This window comes from Apiospora phragmitis, assembly GCF_038363925.1.
Source record: "Apiospora phragmitis strain CBS 135458 chromosome Unknown utg000004l:1.0-3135199.0:1.0-3139288.0, whole genome shotgun sequence".
NCBI classification, from domain to species: Eukaryota; Fungi; Ascomycota; class Sordariomycetes; order Amphisphaeriales; family Apiosporaceae; genus Apiospora; species Apiospora phragmitis.
Window position 1 is genome coordinate 2241526 of NW_027117402.1, and position 21451 is coordinate 2262976.

General features: G+C 54.0%; 6 protein-coding genes across 6 annotated transcripts; 3 read left to right on the forward strand and 3 right to left on the reverse strand.

The window, feature by feature from the left end:
- Positions 1–459: 459 nt before the first annotated feature.
- PG994_003832 (GTP binding protein) lies at positions 460–5005 on the forward strand (the record flags this gene model as incomplete). Its single annotated transcript, XM_066855241.1, has 6 exons — positions 460–1270; positions 1323–2324; positions 2585–3435; positions 3489–3705; positions 3758–4494; positions 4547–5005. The coding sequence occupies 6 exons, from the start codon at positions 460–462 to the stop codon at positions 5003–5005; spliced, it is 4077 nt and encodes a 1358-aa protein (XP_066719519.1).
- A 1381-nt stretch (positions 5006–6386) lies between these two features.
- PG994_003833 (uncharacterized protein) lies at positions 6387–8578 on the reverse strand (the record flags this gene model as incomplete). Its single annotated transcript, XM_066855242.1, has 8 exons — positions 6387–7056; positions 7080–7198; positions 7240–7366; positions 7432–7936; positions 7993–8036; positions 8108–8250; positions 8325–8413; positions 8545–8578. 8 exons carry the CDS (start codon positions 8576–8578, stop codon positions 6387–6389), a joined length of 1731 nt encoding a protein of 576 aa, XP_066719520.1.
- Positions 8579–9351: 773 nt separating this feature from the next.
- On the forward strand, positions 9352–11063 carry PG994_003834 (POB3-like protein; the record flags this gene model as incomplete). The annotated part of the gene is made up of 2 exons (XM_066855243.1): positions 9352–9620; positions 9662–11063. 2 exons carry the CDS (start codon positions 9352–9354, stop codon positions 11061–11063), a joined length of 1671 nt encoding a protein of 556 aa, XP_066719521.1.
- Positions 11064–11779: 716 nt separating this feature from the next.
- PG994_003835 (uncharacterized protein) lies at positions 11780–12850 on the reverse strand (the record flags this gene model as incomplete). Its single annotated transcript, XM_066855244.1, has 3 exons — positions 11780–12066; positions 12288–12477; positions 12551–12850. 3 exons carry the CDS (start codon positions 12848–12850, stop codon positions 11780–11782), a joined length of 777 nt encoding a protein of 258 aa, XP_066719522.1.
- Positions 12851–13256: 406 nt separating this feature from the next.
- PG994_003836 (uncharacterized protein) lies at positions 13257–14270 on the forward strand (the record flags this gene model as incomplete). The annotated part of the gene is made up of 1 exon (XM_066855245.1): positions 13257–14270. The coding sequence occupies one exon, from the start codon at positions 13257–13259 to the stop codon at positions 14268–14270; it is 1014 nt and encodes a 337-aa protein (XP_066719523.1).
- A 1329-nt stretch (positions 14271–15599) lies between these two features.
- Positions 15600–18020, reverse strand: PG994_003837 (STE like transcription factor; the record flags this gene model as incomplete). Its single annotated transcript, XM_066855246.1, has 5 exons — positions 15600–15882; positions 16095–16178; positions 16253–17347; positions 17398–17860; positions 17918–18020. 5 exons carry the CDS (start codon positions 18018–18020, stop codon positions 15600–15602), a joined length of 2028 nt encoding a protein of 675 aa, XP_066719524.1.
- Between the last annotated feature and the right edge of the window lie 3431 nt (positions 18021–21451).

Here is a 21451-nt window from a genome sequence, read left to right on the forward strand (position 1 = left end):
CACCAACAGCCGAGCCGGGCATCACCACCACCCAATAGCGCAGCGCATTCGCCGCTTAACATCTTTTCCCTTGTGTATACTTCCTCGAAGGAAATGATCCACCTTTAATTTATTGTACAAGAAAAACAAGCAAGATGGCTACTGAGGAAACAGTAAGTACTTACACGGGCGCTTGCCGCGTTCGGCTACCATCCAAAAGTCCCCGTCTGTTGACATGAACCCCTCCACCAGATTACACAACCATTGCGCATCTCCAAGGGCTCAGGCACACCTTCCGCAACACCCAACAAGAGCAGTCTCCTCGTCCCTTATCCGAGATTTCTGTCGGTGAGAAGAGACGAAATTCACCCAGCTGGAACCAGACATCCAAGGTAAGTGGCCGCAGCAGCACCAGCTGTCGCTTGATTCGAACATTCGAAGAAGTATCCCAAACTGACACAAGTGGCGCGCTTGCAGAAGATGACCCTCAATACCGATTCATCGCCATTCCAGTCCTCACCGCTAGACAGCACTAGTTCTCCTCACCTCTTCTGGCAGAGTCGCATCAGCACCCAAGAGAATGATCTTTATGGCGGAGGAGGCACACCCTCCCCTACCCGACGCTCCTCTATTGAGCGCCTACAGAAGGCTTCCCGTGTCAAGAATAGTACCATGTTCGCACGGGAGCAGAAACAAGAATACGACCCGACACGGATACCCACCATCGAGCGACCTCTCGCCAAGGTAACAAACAGTGCCTATGTTAGCACGCCGGCGGGCGGGTTTCGCTCAACCCATGGTCGTAGTGACAGCGCGTCAAGCATTTCGCTCTATAGCCCGGGGAGGTCCATCGTCAATCCCATGACCATTGGAAGTCCGACACCTCTGAGCCCCCGCAGTCCTAGCAAGGATCAGGTCTCTCCTATGAAATCTTCACTTTCCAACTCCCGATTCAAGAGCAGTCATGACTCCCAACCAACCAACTACTTTGGTGAGACTATACTGGAAGATGACGATCTTCCTTGGGGCAAGACCCTCAACCGGAACATGAAGAGCGTCACATTCGACAATGGTCCTCCACAGATCAACGAGTATGAGATGGCGACGCCAGATCTGTCTTCAATCGGCACAAACTCGAGAGAAGGCAGCTACGACTCGGAAGAGGACGATGAGGACGCTTATGGCCTCTACCGGGACGAGGGCGATCTCCAGGATGATAGTTTCGATGCCACTCTTGAAGACACAGATAAGACACCTGTGGTTGGACCCGATGAGTGGCGTGGAGATAACCGTGAGGAAAAATACGAAAACAGTCCTCTACCCGAAGGGGCTTCCTTCTCCAGCGGAGACTGCTAGACCACAACATGGCCATGGCCGTACTGACTCCACTGCATCGAGCGGTGAACACCGCCCGCTGCCTCCTTTACCAGGCATGGGTCACGTCCGCACTCAATCAAACTCCTCAAATGGCCTGTCCGCCACCGCGGAGCGCATGCTAGGAAGCCCCCGTCGGGACCTCCCTACGCCGCCACCGGCTGCGACAAGCAAGTCCGAAATGCAGAACATTGGCAACACCAAGATGTCTTTGGAAGAGCGATTGAAGCTCATGATGCTCTCTGAGGACACCAGCCCCAAGGCTATCTCGACTGATCCCATAAAGTCGTTCGCAGAACAGCAACGAGAGAGACGAATGCGGCGTGCAGGTCCTCGCGATAGAGTCGAGAGCCCTACACCAGAGGACCAGGAAGACAACGAAGACCACGAAGACAATGAGGGCAACGAGGTTGCTGAGTCAGAGGCAGGCGAAGAGGATGACACCGTCGGTGACATCTCTGGTTTGGATATGGACTACCAGCTTCCCAGTATCTCCCGCCAGTCCATTCTTCAGCGTGTCAATGGAAACAAAGCTTTCGAGCGAGACTCTGACTATCACTTCAACTCGTCTCCGGCGCCCTCCAGCCCTGAGCGCCAGCTACCTTTCAACCCCGATGTTCCGATCGATAGTATCGAGGAGTCGGTCTTTGAGGACGTGGCTGAAGAAAGCGAATCCAGTGTGGTTCTTAACGGGACAGAAGACGAGAAGAGTGATGTCTACGATCTTTACCAGAGATCAGAAGACGACCAGTCTGAGATTGATGACACTGTCAAGGACGACGACAGTGAGAGCCACTATTCTGATGAGGCCCAAAAACCCCAGCAGGAAGATGACGAGGACTCAGTCATGACCCCTCGCGCAGGCAGTACAGGCGAGAAGCTCAGTCCGGCCACCGAGTCTGGCATTACCAACTTCAGTGCCACCCTTCCCCAGGTGAACGGCAATAAACAGGAGAATGAATTTACTAGAAGTCTTCAGTCCTACATGCTTCCGAAGCCCAAGGAAGCCCATGCTTTCACCTACACTGAAAGCCACAAGCCAAATGAAGATCTCGATACTGAAGATCACAAGCCGGATCAAGAAGACGATGCCTTTTCTTACGCTGAAAGCCAAGAGATAGAAGATGATGACGATGCCTCCAGCTACACTGAAAGCCACGCTACGGAAGACGCAGATGCCGAGGCAGAAGCTGAGGCTGAGGCCAAAGCTGAAGCTGGAGCTGACTCGCAGCGCCGCCTGCAACTCCAGAGCGATCACTGCCTAAGGCTGACTATGACGGCTCTGGATGGGGATCTAAGGCTGATTATGACGGTTCAGGATGGGGAGAGCCCGAAGAAGAAGAAGAGATTGAAGAACCAGGCACTCCCGAATCTGTCATTCATCACCCTGTCTCCGAAGATGAGTACACCGAAGACGAGGAGGAGGAAGAGGAAGAAGAGATGCCAGATGAGCCTCTCGAGTCGCCTGAAGTTCCAGAGCGTGTAGCCACGATCAAGAGCGCCTCAGGTTCCAAACTCAAGACTCGACCTTCAGCCACGCCCGCGGATCTCGCTGCTATGCGGGAAGCTCGTCGGCATGTGAGCCGCGAGGTACCTCCCATAATCCCGCCTATCCCTACGCGCCATAAGAGCCGCTCGTCGACAGACCAGGGTGAAGAAAAGGCCGGCAACGCGGAGGGCAATGAAGAGGAGGACGACTTCGTCGAGCGTCACCCCAGCTTTAAGAAGCGTAGCCTGACTTTGGATCTTGACTTGGGTCTTAGCCTTGACCAGGATTTCGAAAGGGTCATCGAACAACAAAAGGTTCAGCTCCAACAAAATTTCTTTGAGTACGAGTTTCTGGCTGCAAGTAACAGCCCTACTAGACAAGCGTCTAGAACTCAGAAGACGGTTGTGGCAACTGACAGAAACCCCGGTCGCACACCTGGTCGCAAGTTATCAGATGAAGCGCATCTCAATGCTAACATTACCAACCGTACACAGAGAGGATACCTCATGCGACAGAACACCAAAGTCGTCACTGCTAGCGACAAGCAATCAGAAGATGCCCGCGATGCTACTCGATCTGCTGGCAACTCACCTGTGAAACAGACTGCCCGTCCCCAATCCTGGACAGTTGAGCCATGGAATGGCAGACCACGGCAACGAAGCACGAGGAAGAACAGACCCCCAGCATGAACGGCCCAGTCCCCCCAATGCCGGGACAAGAAAGCAACGCCACCACGGCTCTCAACAACGTACCCGAGGAAGATGCTGCTCACCCTGAACTGGCAACAGAAGAATGCGGAGAGCGTGGCCGTCTTTTTGTCAAGGTCATGGGAGTGAAGGACCTTGACCTTCCTCTGCCCAGAAGTATGTATCCATTGAATGTCGAGAGCATAGCCATTTTACTGACGAGAAGCAGATGAACGAACGTGGTTCAGCCTCACCCTCGACAATGGTGTTCACTGTGTAACAACTGCTTGGCTTGAACTTGCACGCAATGCCCCCATTGGGCAGGAGTTTGAACTGGTTGTTCCTAATGATCTCGAGTTCCAATTGACACTGAACGTGAAGCTCGAGAAGCCACCAGAGCCCCAGCGGTTGCCCGCCTCACCGACTAAGATGTCGAAGCCTAAGACGTCGACCTTTTCTCGTGTCTTTGCCAGCCCCAAGAAGCGGAAGGAGATGGAAGCTCGCATGCGCGCTGAAGAGGAGGCTTTTGCCCAAGCACAACGCGATGCCGCTTCTCGGCAACGCAAGGTTGCGCCTACGGCCTGGGACCTAATGTCTCCCTTGGCTGCCGATGATGGAAGCTTTGCTCGCTCTTATGTCTGTCTCAAGGAGCACGAGTCCCGCTGCTATGGTCGACCTTACCTGGTAGAGATTGCCGCTTTCAATGAGTGGGCTGTCGAGGAAGCTGGCTTTGCCAGCAGCGTGAAGAGCAAGCGTGGCGGACCCAGCAACTCTGTTGTACGCCGTGCCCCTTACAAGATTGGAAAACTCGAGGTTCAGCTTCTCTTCGTACCTCGGGCCAAGGGGTCTACCGACGAGGACATGCCCAAGAGTATGAACTCTGCCATTCGCGAACTGAAGGCTAGCGAGGAGAGACTTAGCAGAAACTGGGAAGGCCCTCTCAGTCAACAGGGTGGAGATTGTCCTGTAAGTTGAACCCGACTATGGCTCTAGAAGAAAACAACTAACCCATGCATAGTACTGGCGTCGCCGTTACTTCAAGCTCGTTGGGACCAAGCTCACTGCTTACCACGAAGCCACTCGTCAACCTCGGGCAACCATCAATCTGTCCAATGCCAAACGCATCATTGACGACCGCCGGCAACTAACACAGCCAGATACCACTGGCAAGGGTGGTAGGCGCCGCCGCTCTGCCTTCGCCGAGGAGGAGGAAGGCTACATGTTCGTTGAAGAAGGCTTCCGGGTCCGATTCAACAATGGCGAGGTCATCGACTTCTACGCTGACACGGCTGAAGACAAGGAAGGCTGGATGAAGGTCCTGGGTGATGTTGTCGGTCGCGAAGGCGTCGAAGACGACACCATGCACGGAGGGAACCGCCGAAAGTGGTGTGAACTCGTCCTTAAGCGGGAAGAGGCACTCCGCAAGAAGGCTGAGGGGCGAAGAGTCCATTCCAAGTCTAAGAGCATGGCCATGTGAAAGAGTTCTGGGCTGTGCCCAAAGCAACAATTACTCATAGCCGGTTCCGAGCCAAGCATTACGATATGCTCCTGAAGGGGGCATATGAGGAACGAAGTAATACGCCATACGCCATACGCCAAACGCCATTAATGACCCTACGACCTAATGATACATACTCGGCGTTATGACTTCATTGGTTCCTGTACCATGGTTCCCTCTCCGACAAGGACATCTAGGACCTTACCCCTTCACTACTTCAGCGTAATCTATTAATGGCTTGTTCACTCAAGTCTTCCTGGGGCTGCTGGGCTGTCAGGTTACCAAACCCCGTTGCTATCAAAACGAATCGCATCAGAATGCTTGCATCTGTTCGTTTCTGATCAATTCCGGAGTGGTGTACAGAGTCCTTACATGGCCATTTTCCTTGTTCTTTGGCCTCGAGTGCTTCTACAGCGGCTCACCAGGACCACCACATCTACCATTTTGGATGAACAGACTGGACATTTTCGTTCTCGAGTAACGTAAATATTCATTTTCGTCATTATGTGAACAAGGAGAGAAAGACTGCGATGAGAAGATGCGAAGAAAGAAGACATGAGAGAAACGAACGCTAGTTCAGAGTGAGAGAGCAATGTGTGTGTTCAGGGGGAATACGTATCCATTGTGTTTGAGTGCGTGTGTCTTGCTTTTTCAGGGGCTTGGGGAGTCGGAGTTCGTCACATTCAACGGTTTAGCGGTCCGGTGTCTGGATTTGCGAAGTCGTTTTTTATATGTGTTGTCTTGTGTATCGAGTATAATAAAAATAATACTTACATCAACTTAGTATGCCTAAGCGACGACAATTATGTGAATGCTTGTTCCTGTAACTGTCAAACAATCGTAAGAGTGACTGGTAATGTAAAATGAACATAATCTTCTACATGTATTGAGCTCTTCTGCCTTGCCTGTTCTTTCGCAATCTATCATGCATGCTTTTCTAAACCATAGTCATGACGCCAGCATGTCGAGGGGGATACACAAGAAGAAAGAAGTAAAGCAGCACACTTTCCATCTTCCATCAACCATCATCCACATACACAAAAACCACCATCTATCCATTCATCCATCCTCCTCCCCGCAACTACTTCAGCTATCTGTCTAGCCCTTCACTACCCTCTATGATTCAGTCGGGCTAATCGGTCATATGAATACCCCACTACTACTACCACCACCACCACTACTACTACTACTACTACTACTACTACTACTGCTGCTGCTGCTGCTGCTGCTGCTACTACTACGGATCCCCTCCCATCCAATACCCATGTGATTATGGTATATTCTCCTTTCACGGGTCTGAAGGGTCCATGGGTTGTTTCCGTTTGTTGTCGGGCCTGTTATACTGTCTAGGTTGTGTTCTTTATGGACGGAGCGATTCGAGCTCCAGCTCCAGTTGGCGGATCCGCTCGCTCTGGTCCTGGGTGCCCGAACCCACGCGCTTCTTGAGACTGTCGACCTCGCCCGTCAGCACGACGATCTGCTGCCCTTGGGAGCTGATCATCTGGGTCTGGTTCTGAAGCAACTGCTTGATCTCCACGAGGGTGTTTTGCACGTCGGCGGGAGTGGAAGTGTTGGTGTTGCTGGAAGAAGAAGACTGCGCGGGAGCAGAAGCGGTAGTAGGACTAAACGTGGATGGGGATGTGACGGTGGGCAACTTCAGGGCGGGAGAAGAAGAGGAGGCAAAGGCGGCGGGTTTCGGAAGCGGGGCCGAGGTCGTCTTGGTGGGAGAGACGGGTTTCCGTGATGAGACGGGCTTAGAAATCTCCTCGAAGCTGCTCGTCTCGTCATCATCGGCCGCGTCGTCGTCTTCGTACTTGGAGGCCATAGCGGCGATGGACTGGCCCTGGTCCCGCATCGAGGGAGGCGGGGAGCGTGCAGCCGCCGGGGCCGGGGCCGGCGCAGGAGCGGGGGCGGGGGCGGGGGTGGACTTGAAATCGGCGGGAACCTCGGAAGGTGCGTTGCCCTCGTAGATGTCCTCAAAGTTGATCTTGGGCGGCAGGGCTTCCTTGCCCGAGAGCCACTCCTGCGTGCTCATCGCCGGCTTCAGGCCGACCGCCGGGGGAAGATGTCGGACTGGAAGGTTTCGGCGCGTCGCGGTACGGTGAAGGAGATGGGCTCGATGTACGAATCGTTGACGGTCTTGAATGCCCTCATGACCTCATTCTCGTGCACCTGATATACGGTCAGCCAGGCGCAACAATGCTAAAGGGGACGGGTATACTCGCATTGACGCCACGCTTAGGCAAGAAGGCGAGGCCTCTTTGGGGATCACCAGACTTGTACTCGGACAAGAACTCGAATTTGTCGTTCTCGTACTCGAAGTAGCGAATGTTGCCATCACTGTGATATCACGTTAGCCGTTCGCGTGTTACTTCCGGTGACTTGGGTTCCTATAGTCGACTTACCCCTTGCCAGCCAAGTACAGGCAGTGGCAGCTGTCGTCCCAGAAAGGCATGCAGACACCAGAAATGCTGTCCAGGGTGTGGAAGCCTCCGATAGGGGAGGTGTTACCGGGTTCCCAGAGAGCCAGTTGACGATCGCTCATTTTGGAGAAACCGGTGGTAGCGAATCGGTTCTGTTCGCCCAACCATACGACTCGACTGTTCTTGGCTCCCTCGTGACCTGAATGTTCCGATGCCGGCCTCTCTTGTCGGGCATCCCACACACGCACCTTCTTGTCTCGCGAGGTAGTGACAAGCATGGAACCGGAGGCATTCCATGACAGGGACTGGACAATGTCGGGGTGTTTCAGGCTGAGCGGGGCGGACCCTGCGTTGATATCCCACAGCTTGATGGTCAGATCGCCAGATGCGGACGCCAGGATGTTCTCGGCGGCTGGGTTGAAGAGAACCTGGCCGACCTTGCGCGAATGGCCGCCGAACTTGGCCACGGGGGAGACGTCGGCGGGCTCTTCGGCGTCGGTGAAGAGGGTGAAGTCCGGGGGACCTCCCATATCATGACCTTACCATCGTCGGAGGCCGAGGCAACAATCCGGTCATTGAAGGGGTTCCTATACAGCTTGTGTGTCAGAGGGGCGTGCCCGTCGCAAGAAGGGGAAGTGTTGGGTGGTCGCGTGCGCACCAGTCGGTATCGAGGACAGCCGAGGTGTGGCCGCGGAATAGGGGGATTAATTCAGGGACCTTGCCCTTCTCGTTCAGAGGAATGACAGCAAAGGCGCCTCCGCCGCTGGCTTCCCAATTGACTGAGAGGTACTCGGGGTTGGCCTAGGCGACAGGTACGTAGGCGTCAGCAGGGCGTGCAAAGCAAAGCGCAATCTTGTCGGGTATGAACTACGGACCTTGATCAAGTTGGTGTCCCAGGCATTGCGACTGATACGGAGGTTGTCGTAGCAGAATTCCTTCCGCGTAGACTTGCCAAAGACGTGGCCTGCGCAAGGGAGAGAGTTGTTAGGATAGGCAATTTTGTCGTGGGTTTTGCTTGCTTGCTCGCTTGCTCGGGTCGCATATGCTCACGCCGAGACAGGAGATGCGAAGGGGGCAGAGAGAGGACAGACGCACGATATTTGGAAGCTCGCACGAAGCGACCGGACATGATGATGACGGCTGAGGCGCGTTAAGCGGCAAGGGGGTATGATGGTACAGGGAAGAACTAGATTAAGAATGAAAAGAATACAGAATAAAGCGCCCAAAGGCTCACTGTAGTAGTATAGGGGGAGAGAGGGAGGGGGGAAGCGAAGCTCCTTTCCAGAAAGATGAAATGCAACACAATGCAATGCAAAGGCGGATGCAATAATGTTGAACTGGATAACTTGAACCCTGAAACTAGACTGGCCCAGCTGCGCCTCATCAACTTCAGTACTGACATACGTCGATCTCCTGGAGACAAAGACCGATGGGGGTGGCCCAGTGGTTCCAGTTGACTTAACCTTAGTTGACTTGCAGCGCTGCCTCCCACTGGTCTTTTAGTGGGTTGGGGGTACTTTTACATTACTCCCTACCTAAAGTACCTACTCCAGCATTAAATGTGCACTGCTGTACAACTCTTCAGTGGCTTAGGTAATAGCGTGGGCCAATTGACGCGAAAAGCTGCACGGCAGGAAGGCAAGTTTTAGCTGTACCTAGGAAGGCGTGGTGCTTGTCGCGTCGGTCAGAACTCTCAGTAAGTACTTTCTCTTTCAGAGGCCAGCCGCGCGCGAAAGTCAAGTTCTCTCCTACCCCAATTTCGTACCAACTGCTGCCTGCCAAGCCTGATTGAAAGTTTCACCCTTCCCAGCTAATTGTTCTTCTTTCTCAAGGTTGCGGTTTGCGGTGTGAGGCCTGATTTTCAGCACCAACTGCCCATAAAGACTGTTACAATTGCCCAATATGTCCGCCATCGAGAGTTTCGACAATATCTACTTGGACCTGTCCAAGGAGCACGGCAAATGCAGATTCGCCGAGAACGGTCTGGGTTGGAAACCTTCAGCTGGCGGCAACACCTTCACTCTCGACCGAGGCGATATCGCGAGCGCACAATGGAGTCGCGCCGCCAAGGGCTACGAAGTCAAGATTCTCAAGCGATCCTCCGAGGTCATCCACCTCGACGGTTTCCAAGAGGAGGACAAGTCCCGGCTGGACAAGGTCTTCAAGAACTGGTACAGCACAAACCTAGAGACCAAGGAACATGCTCTGAGAGGATGGAATTGAGCAAGACCGAGTTCACCAAGGCCGAGCTGGTCTTCAATGTCCAGAACCGCCCCGACTTCGAGATCCCCTACTCTGAGGTCTCCAACACCAACCTGGCTGGTCGTAACGAGGTGGCGATAGAATTCGCTGCTTCAGATCAAGCCGACACGGGCACTAATGGTCACCTGGGCGGTGCCAGAGGCCGTGGCAAGAAGTCGGGAGCCGGCAAGGATCAGTTGGTCGAGATGCGCTTTTACATTCCCGGAACGGCGACTCGCAAGGAGACCGAGGGAGAGGATGCCGGCAGCGATGTCGATCAGGAGGAAAAGAACGCCGCCACCCTCTTCTACGAAACCCTTATCGACAAGGCTGAGATTGGCGAAACGGCTGGAGACGCCATTGCCACCTTCCTCGAGGTCCTTCACCTTACCCCCAGAGGTCGTTTCGATATCGATATGTACGAGTCTTCCTTCCGCTTGCGTGGTAAGACTTACGACTACAAGATCCAGTATGATGCCATCAAGAAGTTTATGGTGCTTCCCAAGCCTGATGAGCTTCACTGCATGCTTTGTATCGGTCTGGACCCTCCCCTGCGCCAGGGTCAAACACGCTACCCCTTCTTGGTCATGCAGTGCAAGAAGGACGAGGAGGTGACCATCGACCTCAACCTTACGGACGACAAGCTCAACGAAACCTACAAGGACAAGCTCCAGTCTCATTACGAACAACCCCTGCATCAAGTCATTACCTACTGTTTCAAGGGTCTGGCTGGCAAGAAGATTCTTTCTCCTGCCAAGGACTTCCAAACACACCGACAGCAGGTCGGTATCAAGTGCTTCATCAAGGCCAGCGAGGGCTTCCTCTACTGCCTGGAGAAGGCTTTCATGTTCGTGCCCAAGCCCGCCACCTACATCTCGTACGAAAACACGGCTAGCATTACGTTTTCACGAGTCGGTGGCGCCGTCTCGACCTTGTCGACGTTCGATATCACTGTCCACCTGAAGAACGGTGCCGGCTCCAACCAGTTCAACAACATTAATCGTGAGGATCTTAAGGCACTTGAGGACTTCTTCAAACTCAAGGGCCTGCGTGTTAAGAACGAGATCGACGAGGATGCCAAGATGCTGGCCGCGGCCATCCGCGAGGAGGCCATGATGGACGACTCGGAGGAGGAAGTCGTGGGCAACCGCGCGGACCGCGGCTCGGCCGACGAGGACGAGGAGAGTCTGGACGAGGACTTTGACGCGGATTCCGAGAGCGACGTCGCCGAGGAGTTCGACTCCAACCACGAGTCCGATGGCTCGGGCGACGGCGAAAGCGACGTCGACGAGAAGGACGAGGACGAGGAGATGGACGACGCCGAGGAGGAAGAAGTGGAGGAGCAGCCCAAGAAGAAGAAGGCCAAGAAATGAGAAGCAGGCGGCTGAAATGGTTAGGGGGGAAGGCTCTCTCTCCAAAAAGCGGGAACTGAACTGTATTCTGGGAAGGACACAACAGCTGGCGTTCAGGATGGCGGTATGCTTTCGATTGGGTTTGTTTTTTGCTTGTGGAATCTGCTGATGACTAGGCTAGCATCTCGCATAATTCATAGCCTGCCTGACTTGCGGAACATCCACTGTCGAGTCCATGTTCACTTATGATTGTGAAATGCTCACTGTCAGCCGTAAGCAGCGAGTCGCGTTGGACACCTATTTGCCCCAGCCATGCATCTACCAGAACATTCCCCGAGTCTAAACTTCTAAAATGCAGACTATAGTATACCCAGACCGTCAATGACATGTGTGAAAGATGCTAAGGTTACAAGTACACTCGTCCGGGGTGAGTTTACGTGCACCCACCCGTTTTCTCTCTGAATAACCAGGAAGGTTTTACTTCTTCATACATCCCTCTTCACACTCTGTCTTTTTCTTATCCCGAGCTACTCTCCGACGGAGCCAGGCAATTCTCGGATAATCGAGCTGGCATAGGCCTTCAAGTGAAAGGTCAACCAAGTTGGATGACTCTCTCCTCGTAAGCCTAGCTGGGTGGCTGGCTGGGCTAGGAAGACTATATATATGTAGCAAGAAGATGGATCCGGCAGCATCTTAACCCATCCTATTGCACCGAAGAAGGGATTATGCTTTTTCAACTAGGACGACTTGCTGTTCCAGGCCACGCAGTCCTCGAACTTGACGCCGCTCCCGCCGAAGCAGTCGAGGGCGCTGCCGATGGTTAGGTCGACCTTGCCGCCGCTCAGCTGCGCGACGAGGTCCAGGTCCTCGAGGTGGCGGCCGCCGCCGGCGTACGTGACGGGGATGCTGCACCACTCGGCCAGGCGCCGGACCAGGGCCTCGTCGATGCCCTTCTGCAGGCCCTCGTTGTCCGCGGCGTGGATCAGGAACTCGGAGCAGTAGGGCTCGAGCTGTTTGATGGTTCCTTCATGTGTATCAGATCCATATCCCAATCAGCAGGGGTTGGTTTGGTTGATGGGTCAAGTTTTTGGTTGGGCGCAAGAGAAGTCCATTCTTATCGTTCGTGGCAAGCACCAGTTGGGGTGCGACACAACCGACTCAAGGGAGGGGAGTTAAGAAAGGGATAGATAGATGGGTGGCAGTAAAAGGGGGTGGGACACATGAAATTACGCGAGGCTCACTCACCTTGGTTCACTTCCATATCCGTGATGGTCTGCCACTTGTTCATGGCGACAACCCAGCGATCGTCGCCGCGCCGGCGACAGCTGAGGTCGATGACCAGCTTCTGCTTATCGCCGTCCAGCGACCGCAGGACGGCGTCGAGGCGCTCCTGGCTAAACTGGCCCTCGGGGAAGAGGAACGATGTGACTATAACCTACTGAGCAACCGGACGGTCAGCTCCAGGTCGAAGAAAAGTCAAAGTAACAGATCAAAACCCCACCACCTACCTTCTCAGCCCCCTTCTCAACCCACCCCCGCGCGTTCCCGTCGTTAATGCCGCCCCCGACCTGCAGGCCGCCCGGCCAGGCAGCGAGCGCCTCGGTCGCGGCCGCGTCGTTCTTGGGGCCCAGCATGATGACGTGCCCGCCCCGCAGGCCGTGGTCCCGGTACAGGCGGGCGAAGTGGCCGGCGGGCTCGAGCGACACATGGTTGGTCCGCAGCGCGTCCGTCGAGCTGTCCAGGGTGCCGCCGACGATCTGCTTGACCTGGCCCGCGTGCAGGTCGATGCAGGGCCGGAATTTGGTCATTTTGGCTTGTTGTTCTTGTTGTCGTTGGCTGAGTAGTATACTACCGTGTATGCTCGTGACAACGGAATGGGTAATAATAAAAGTTCATGGTGGGGTTGGATGATGAAGCTCTTGCTGGAGCTGAAGCTACCCGAGGCTGAGGCGGGGTGGAATTGATAGCTGAGACCCCCTTGTAGATGTGGCTTGTCAGGGACCGATAGCTTATCTGTAGGCTTTAATTGGCCAGACTTGTCGATCAAGTGTGGCTATTGCAAGGCTGTGAATGGACTTTCAAAAAAATTAACGATTCGAGACAAGATCATCTTTTCTTGACCAATTATCAGACCTTCGAGAAAGAGACCAGTCTCTGGTCAATTCTAGTTTCCCCATCATATACACACATTTATTACTTCGACAGTCTAAAAAAATGACTTCTGTATTGGGAAAGCGCAAATCGCGCCGCGCAGAAAAAGACCCAGCCGAAATAGCGGCCGCACAAGAAAAGCTCCGGAAATTCTTCGAAGCGCAATACGAGCCCATAACGCCGACTACGGATACGAAGAAGGAAGCTGCCGACGGGGATGGCGAGGTCGAGGACGAGAGATCAGACGACGAATCTGGCGACGAGGATAGCAATGGGGACTCCGCATCGGACAGCGACGAAGACGACGAGGATGAATGGGGCGGACTATCCGGCGACGAAGACACAACAACAGCAGCAGCGACAAATAATACAACACCGCAAATCGAGGTGGTAGAACACACCACCATCACCAACCCAACCTCCTCCGACCCCACCCTCCGCAAAGCCGAGCGCGCCTACCTCTCCTCCCGCGTCCCCAGCGCCCTCCCAACTACCACCGTCCAGCCCGCCACCAAGCAACAAAGCAGCAAAAAGGCCGCGGACGAAGACACGACGACCTTATTGAGGGACGACCTGGCCCTGCAGCGCCTCCTGACGGAATCGCACCTGTTCAGCTCCAATTTCGGCTCGGCGGGCGCCGCCAGTTCCGGGACGCAGCACGAGGGCCGCAACCGGCACAAGGCGACGGACCTCCGGCTCGCGGCCCTGGGGTCCAAGGACAGCATCTACAAGCAGGCCAAGATGCCCATGTCCCACCGCAAGGGCATCATCGCGGCGGCCGAGCGGCGCGAGGACAGGCGGCGGCGCGAGGCGCGCGAGAACGGCATCGTGCTGGAGCGCGCGACGGCGGGCGTGCACGAGGGCTGGACCGGCCTCAAGGGCAAGAATTCCAAGTCGTCGTCCGCCAGTGGTGGTGGGGGTAGTCGGAAGCGCGAGGCCGCCGTCGATGCGCCCGCCGTCGGCAAGCTGCGCAACGGTCTGCTGCAGCTGAGCAAGAAGGATATCCGGGAGATTGAGGGGTCGGGCGGCGGTGGCGGCCGGGGTGGCAGAGGGGGTGGCAAGAAGCGGAGGAGATGAGATGAGACGACTTGAGAGATTGAAATTGACATCTTGAAACGACACCAACCTTCAAAACAAAGTCAACAATGCCGCCAACAATTTGAGTTCATGGGCCTGAGCGAATGCATGTCAGCTAACATGGGGCCCGTAAATTACCTAATGGGACCGGGTGAGTGGGCGCGCCCGTGTCACTGAAGGCTCCTGTCAAGGCCAACTCTATTGCCCTAGCGCTCCCTGTCCGAGGGTATGTCAGAAAGGCCACAGAGGAACGAGCAAAGGGAGGGTGGCGCCGCTGTCAAAAAGAATAAAACGTATTTTGGACGGATAGCTACGAGCGTGCACTTCAGAGTTGTATATACCCAATAGCTGATAGCGAACGATGAGATGACTCCCTTGAATGGGAGGTCCGTGGACACACATAAAACTTGTCCAGTTGCCACTCAAGTACTCCGTACGTGCATTAGCAAAGTGATCGACAGACCAGGCCAAGACGCATTACAGGTTCTTGTTGAACGTCTAAATGGGCATGTCCAAGTATATGGATAGCCTCAAAAGTATACAGGTTTCGTTCTAGTATATACACTTCGGGTCACGACGATAGGGTCTTTATGGATATTGTTCATTGATCTCTTCATTTTTTTTTAGTTTGTTTAGTTTGGTAACTCCAGACTGGACCTCTCTGACATATATCAGAGTGAAAAGCCAAGGTTGATTGTAGCCCGCACATAATGGTGTCATTCGCGCGGACTCTTCCGTGTTTGTTCGAGGGCACATTCCTGCGCGCTTCCTCTCTCCTGCGCAATCAACGCAATCAACAGGAAACAGAAAGAAGAAAATGAAACCCGTAGTAGTTCGGTATGGGGAAAAACAACAAAGGTTATATATATACAGGGCACGAGTTTCCACCCCCACAGACAGCTTTCTTCCCCCGTATCTGTGATTCCGTAGCCCACCCGCTCTGTGCGCGCCTGTTCGGCAGCCGCCGGTCTATCAAAATTCGAATTTTGGTATCCTCGTATATGAAATGAAGAAGTATGATCGTCCCAACACGTACTTAAAAAGGTAAAAAGAGTAGTACTTCCAAATATGAAAAGAAAAGAAGTTGTTGAAAAAAAAAGAGCAAAAAAGCCGAAGATGCCGAGCCGGTTAGGCCTCCGGCCAACACACACGCCCAGATAAAACATAGAAACTCCAGGAGTCTAGCTCAAGATGCCGAGATCAAACCAACCCGCTAAGAACCCTAATGCCGACCTCGCTCATGAAGACTATCATAAACCTTCAAACGAAGAAGAGGCGTATATCTCATAATGCAATACCGCTAATAATAGGAAAAAGTCGCCAAGGTTTTTACATCATGGCGCCCGTCGGCGTGCTCATGGTCATGGGCATGCTGAGGGTCTGAAGGCTGTTGAATGCAGGCGCGTGAGACATGTTCGTGCTCGTCGGCATGCTGGTGGCCGGATCATGTGCGACCGAGTTGAGCGAGGCAGGGATGTAGCCGGCGTCCGAGTTGGGCGAGGCCTCCTCGAGGGAACCGAGCTGGTCCTCGCCGGAGTACTCCTCCTCGTCCTCGCCCGAGAGGTTGAAGCTGCCCTCACCGCCCTCACCGCGATCATGGGTTCGCTTGTGTCTGTAAAGGCCCAAGTGTTAGTCCAGGTACAATGTGAATAAAATTGCTGCTTCCTGTGATTGATGCTTTTGCTGCTGTGTCTCTTGTGTTGTGGCTTGGGTTGACGCTCTGGTATCTGTCTCGCTCGTCGTTTTCGCACAATACATTGTAACTCATCACAGGAAGCAAGCGTACAAATGAAAAAGAGCAACAAGGAAAAGTATGGAGCATACTGTGCTAGGTTGTCTGATCGGGAGAATGCCTTGCTACAATATGGGCAGATGTAGGGTCTTTCTTGGGTATGTGTTCTCACGTGTCTAGATATAATGGTCAGATACATGCGCGGCGCATCACACACATGACATAGTAAAAAGCAAAAGGTTGGTCTTACCGCTTCAGGTGCTCTAGGCGCTTGAAGAGGCGTCCGCACGTCGGGATCGGGCAAGAATGCGACTTCTGGGGGTACGGGCCAAGCTCCATAACGGTAGCCGAGCGAGCGCGTCGAACCGCACCGCCGTGACCCCCGTGGCTCGCATGCATTGCCCGTTCACCGTGCATGTCATCGTGGCCCATGTGGACGTATTCCTGGTGTTGCAAAGACATGGGGTTCATGGCAGGGCTGCCCTCAACCGTAGACAGGGGAGTTCCGTGTCGGGACATGTCGACCATGTCCTTGTGGTGATGTTGGCTGTGGACAGAGACTCCCGAGTTGCTGTAGGACAGGCCGGGCGGCGAGTTCTCGTTCTCATCGCCCTCTGCGACAGGTCCTACCGAGGTAGAAACGGACCTCCTCAGGTCCGAAGGACGGTGAGCGGCGGCCTGTGCCTGTGCAGTGGCCGCAGCAATGGCCGACATGGAAGGGGGGATCGACGATCGCCGCCTCCTCTGCTTGTAGGTAGGAGAACCCTCAATAACGGAGTAGACGTTGTTAGCGCCATAGGCTCGTGAGAACTGGGGGCCAGCCAGGTTGGAAGGTGGCAGCTGAATCATGCCGTTGAGACCGTTGACTCCAGCCATGTGATCGGGAATAGCAGTGTAGAGACCGGTCTCTTCGTTGGCAATGTAGGCAGGCTCGGCGCCCATGCCCAGAGCTTGCTGGGGTGGGGTGATGGGCTCGAACGAGATACCGCGGTTGCTGTAGTCCTCGTAGTGAGATGAGACGAACGACGGCGCGGGCGAGTACTCGAGACCGTAAGCCGGCATGGAAGCATGGCGCTGGTGATTCTGGATCGGCACACCATTCTGGTTGTATTGCATACGCGCGTAGTCAGGCTCTCGCTTAACCACCTGCTGAACTTGAGGGGGCATCTGGGGGGCCATGGCCATGGTTTGGTACTGGACCATGGCTTCCATCCGTCGGATAAAGGGGCCATCGTCTGGGGCATCATTTGCGGCGGGGGCATCGAGTCCATGGCCCTCATCACTGGTGATGGGGCCTGCGACTGAGGAAAAGACACCTGCTGGGCATTGAAGGAGGAAGAGTTGGCTTGCTGGGCCTTTGTGAGCTGCTCGTACAAAGACTGCGAAGAATCGTACTGGAAGGACAGCGCAGGTTCGCTGACGGCCATGGTGGTGGCCTCTTGTCCCATCTTCTCGCGCTTCAGGTCGCGTTCTAAGGCATCGAGGAAAAGGCGGTCGTGTGGTACGCTATACCAGTAGAACACCTTTTGCTTCTTTTGTGTGCGTATGCAGTTGTTCTTGTACAGGAAGTCCAAGAAGGGGCTCTTGGGCTCCTCGAGCGACGCGTCTGTTCCCGACTTCAGATTCCGGAGATCTGAGAAAATACCCTCCTCAAACTTCTTTGAGTTCTTGACCGGGCGACCGAAGGCCTGGAAACGGAAGGAGAGGCACCGAACGATGTCGGTTCCGGAGATGTGGAACAGGTTGTTCCATAGCACGCAGGACACATACTCGCCGGTGGGGAGAAGGAATCGCCGAATGTATTGATCGGGTTGCCAATCGACAGGGGCCGAGATCAGGAAGTATTTGACTATTGAAGCTGTGTAAGCATGGAGCTACATAGGAGTTAATCGCGTCGCTCAGAGGGCACACTCACGGTTATCGACTTGTTGCAGGGCTACTTGAGCATCGTGTGGTAATGCTTGCTGAGCCTCGGTGCTCAACATGAACGTCTCTGGTTTTTGCGGTGCGGCGGCCATAGCTGCCTGTTGTGTGTACATAATCCGTACTAGCACAGCAGCAGAGTAACGGGGAAAAAGGAGCCCAGTCGTCTTATACAGCGTTTTTCGGGTTGCCGAGGAATGCGATGAGAATCGATACAGGCGTCAAACAATTATTAGGTGGACAAAAAAGGAGTCACGGAAACAGCGCCAATAACGCGTAACAGATGCCACTGAACGTTGCTGTCAATGGGAAGCTCCGAGGCGCTGCCTTTGTGGGGTTGGAGCGGGCGCTGGTAGAGTTTCGGTGGTGTTGATAGACTGCTGCTAATATTTTGTGAGTTGGTGTTAACTTCAGTCGAGTCCAGCCCGCCGGGATGTATTTTGCACGAGAGTACTGATGCACCGATTTGCCTCAAGCGAATGGTAAGGCGCAGTCAGTGGAAACCTTCAAGGTCCAAGAGTCGTCGTGGGTGGAAAAAAGACGGGAGGTCCCAAAGGTCCTATACAAGTCTTCGTCGTCTCGATGCGACTATGCGTCGAGCTATTATGACGGGAGGGGCTGCAGGACGTAGACGTGCGTCGTGAGAGTGTGGATGCAAGCAAGTGCACACTGGAAAGTGGACGACCAGAAGTTGGATCTCTCCCAAGGACTCGTCTATAGCGACAATCAACAACGATCTGCGTCTGATGAGTGGTGCCGAGTAAAATCGGGGGGAAGGTGATTCGTTGTGCTGTTGAGAATAGAAACGTCTCAAGATGGGCTGAGTGGTGCAGAGTGCGTGGCTCTTGGAAGGATGTAATTAGAGGCCTACAACACAGGAGACGGGGAGGGGGGGGAGAGGGGTGAAAAAGAAAAAGAGAGCAATGTCTCGAGAGAAGTTCTTGCGAAGGTTCAAGAAGAAGCAGAACTAGAAGAAGGGTCAAGACGGAGAAGTAGGACGACCCGGGCTGTTTAATGATTTCCCACACGGACTGGTACTCTGAACTGGCCGAGTGGAAGAGAGATATGGGGTGGGAACTTGAACCGGGGTGGTCAGAGGAAGAGGGCAGGTAAGGTAGTGGGAGACAAGAGACAAGAGAGTGCTGCCGTATGCGCGTGTGTGTCTAAGTACCAGCCAGCATCTGCAGCGAGCGAGTTGAGTTGCGCGAAGCAGACGGAAAGCTGTATGGGGCCGGCCAATCCAGCGTCAGTCAGTACCTGCGATTCGGCAGGGAGTCTGGTGTGAAAGCCATGAATTGCAGTGAGAATTGATGGGTGGATGGGATGAGCTGAAGGGGACCCGGTACTGCAGCGAGTAAGTACAGGCGCGTTGATCCCCCGGCGAAAAGGTACCTCCAGTCTACAGTCTAGAGCCGAAGTACCGCTAGGAAAAGCAAGCCACGCGTAGTAGACTCGCTCTCTGCATCCCGATTAGTCTAAGGGTTGGGGGGGCAGGAGGAGAGGGTCCAGTAATTGTTGTCGAACGAGAGAAATGATTGAATGGGTGGCACGGAGCAGCTGGCGGTTGAAGTAACGGCGGCAGGGGGGTGCCTGAGTGGAAGAGAGGGTAAAAAAAGGTACACTAGAACAAGAGGGCCAGGGATGATGGCCCAAAAGAGCGAAGCGCCGACTAGCATTTCTTCCTGTCTTCTACTGTACCTCCTCCACCAGCATCTCGCCTGGCCTGTCTGGCGGGGCCCGGCCTGCATCGCATCGCATCGTTGATGGACTTTCAGGGAAGCCTGTCCCTGGGACCCCCTGCCACTGCGCAACCTCTTCTTCTCCATCGTGCGTCTGCTTCCCACTGGCCACGATGGGGGGAGGGAAATCGGGCCAGTGTGTTTCCTGTAGTACCAGACAACAGAGAGTACCTCTGTCTCTGTCTGTCTCTCCCCATTTGGGGATCCAGGCAAGCCATGTACCTGGCCAGCGTTGCAAGCAACTGAACAAAGGTGGGATGGGAGGTAACTGTGGCAGGGTGCTGTTGATATGAGATAATGAGACCGAGGGCGTACACACAGCCTGAAAACGAGACAGAGCGGAAGTTACTATGCAAATTCAGCTATAGTATGTAGCTATAGGCAGAGAGTTGAGTGGCATGTGTACAGTCCCATCCTTCAGTCCAAAGTACATCCGTCCTGTACGTATGTATGTAGGCCACACACGAGCACAACATGCAGGCAAAGATTGGCAGAAGAAAGAAATAAGGTACGGGTACGCATAAGAGGACAATGCTCACATTTTCTCCATGTTACGGATGCAAAATGATAGGTAGAAATCCTGGGGGTCCACTGCCCTGATCTCGAGAGCTTCATTGCCTGTCGAGCAGCCAGCTTACTGCATGTATGTACTGATGAGCCAGCCAGCGATGCCAACTCACATGAGTTAAGCAGGAAATGTCAGAATAAGACGGCACTAAGCATGCGGAGGGTCGGCTAATCAACGTGCATCTTGCGCCTACATTGTCTCTCGCTTCAACATGTTGCTTTCTTGCCTTAATTGCTTTTGCGGTGCAAGTGCCCGCTACCAGTCTTACTTGGGCGAGAGAGCGCTCCCTCCAGGTTATTGTTATGTTGGTCCAAATTTAGAGACTCTTGTTCAACCTTGCAGGCAGCTTGTATGCGCGGAGCATCTATCTGGCTGGCTTACTTTTTCTCTCCTTCTCTCTCCCCCCCTCCTTCTCTCTCTCCCCCTCCTTCTCTTGTGCGCGCCCATCGGGCTCGTGGTGTACAGGACATGATGTGCGTAGTACTTACACGACTGTACTCCGCTCCCAATGGAAACCGAGAGAAGAGGAAAAACATCAACACAAGATCAGGTGACAAGGATTATGACTTCTCATGCTACCTCCGTGGAGCAACTCTCAGGAACCAATTCTCCTTGCAGTATAGGCAGGTATGGAAGGACCGCCTATGGACTCCCTCTCACGGGCCTCCTGAGTAGAGTCCCCGGTAGCGATGTCAGTCGGGCAATCAGGTATTAGCATGCCTTGTATACTGATGAACAGCAGTGATCACGCCGCCGTCCTCTGTGTCCGTGTCTTGCATATTCATACCTAATAAGAGTGCTGTAACCTTGGTAAAATGATAGTCCCGCGCGAACTGTTACCTCACCTGCCAGCACATGCACGGCTGCTTTTTCCCTTTTTTTGAAGGGAACAAGATTAAGCGTCTTAATGCGCACTTCAGGGTCTACTACATCTGAAGACCGTTTGTCGGTAATTGGAAACGCATGGACTTGGCTTTTCATGGGATCTCTGGATTCTATACAGTAAGGCATTGGCGTATCGCTTTCTCACCAGTTTTTTGGCTAGGTTTAGAGTTTTCGGGGCCCAGCCAGTGGCCCTATCTCACGCATTCACCACCTCCCCGGAGTCGTGACCAAGGGGTTCCGGGACCTGTCGCCGGGAAACACTTTCGTCTCCATTTGAGCATAGACAGCCCCTATGTAAAGGCGGCAAGTAGATTTCGGCAGGAACGCGGTACAA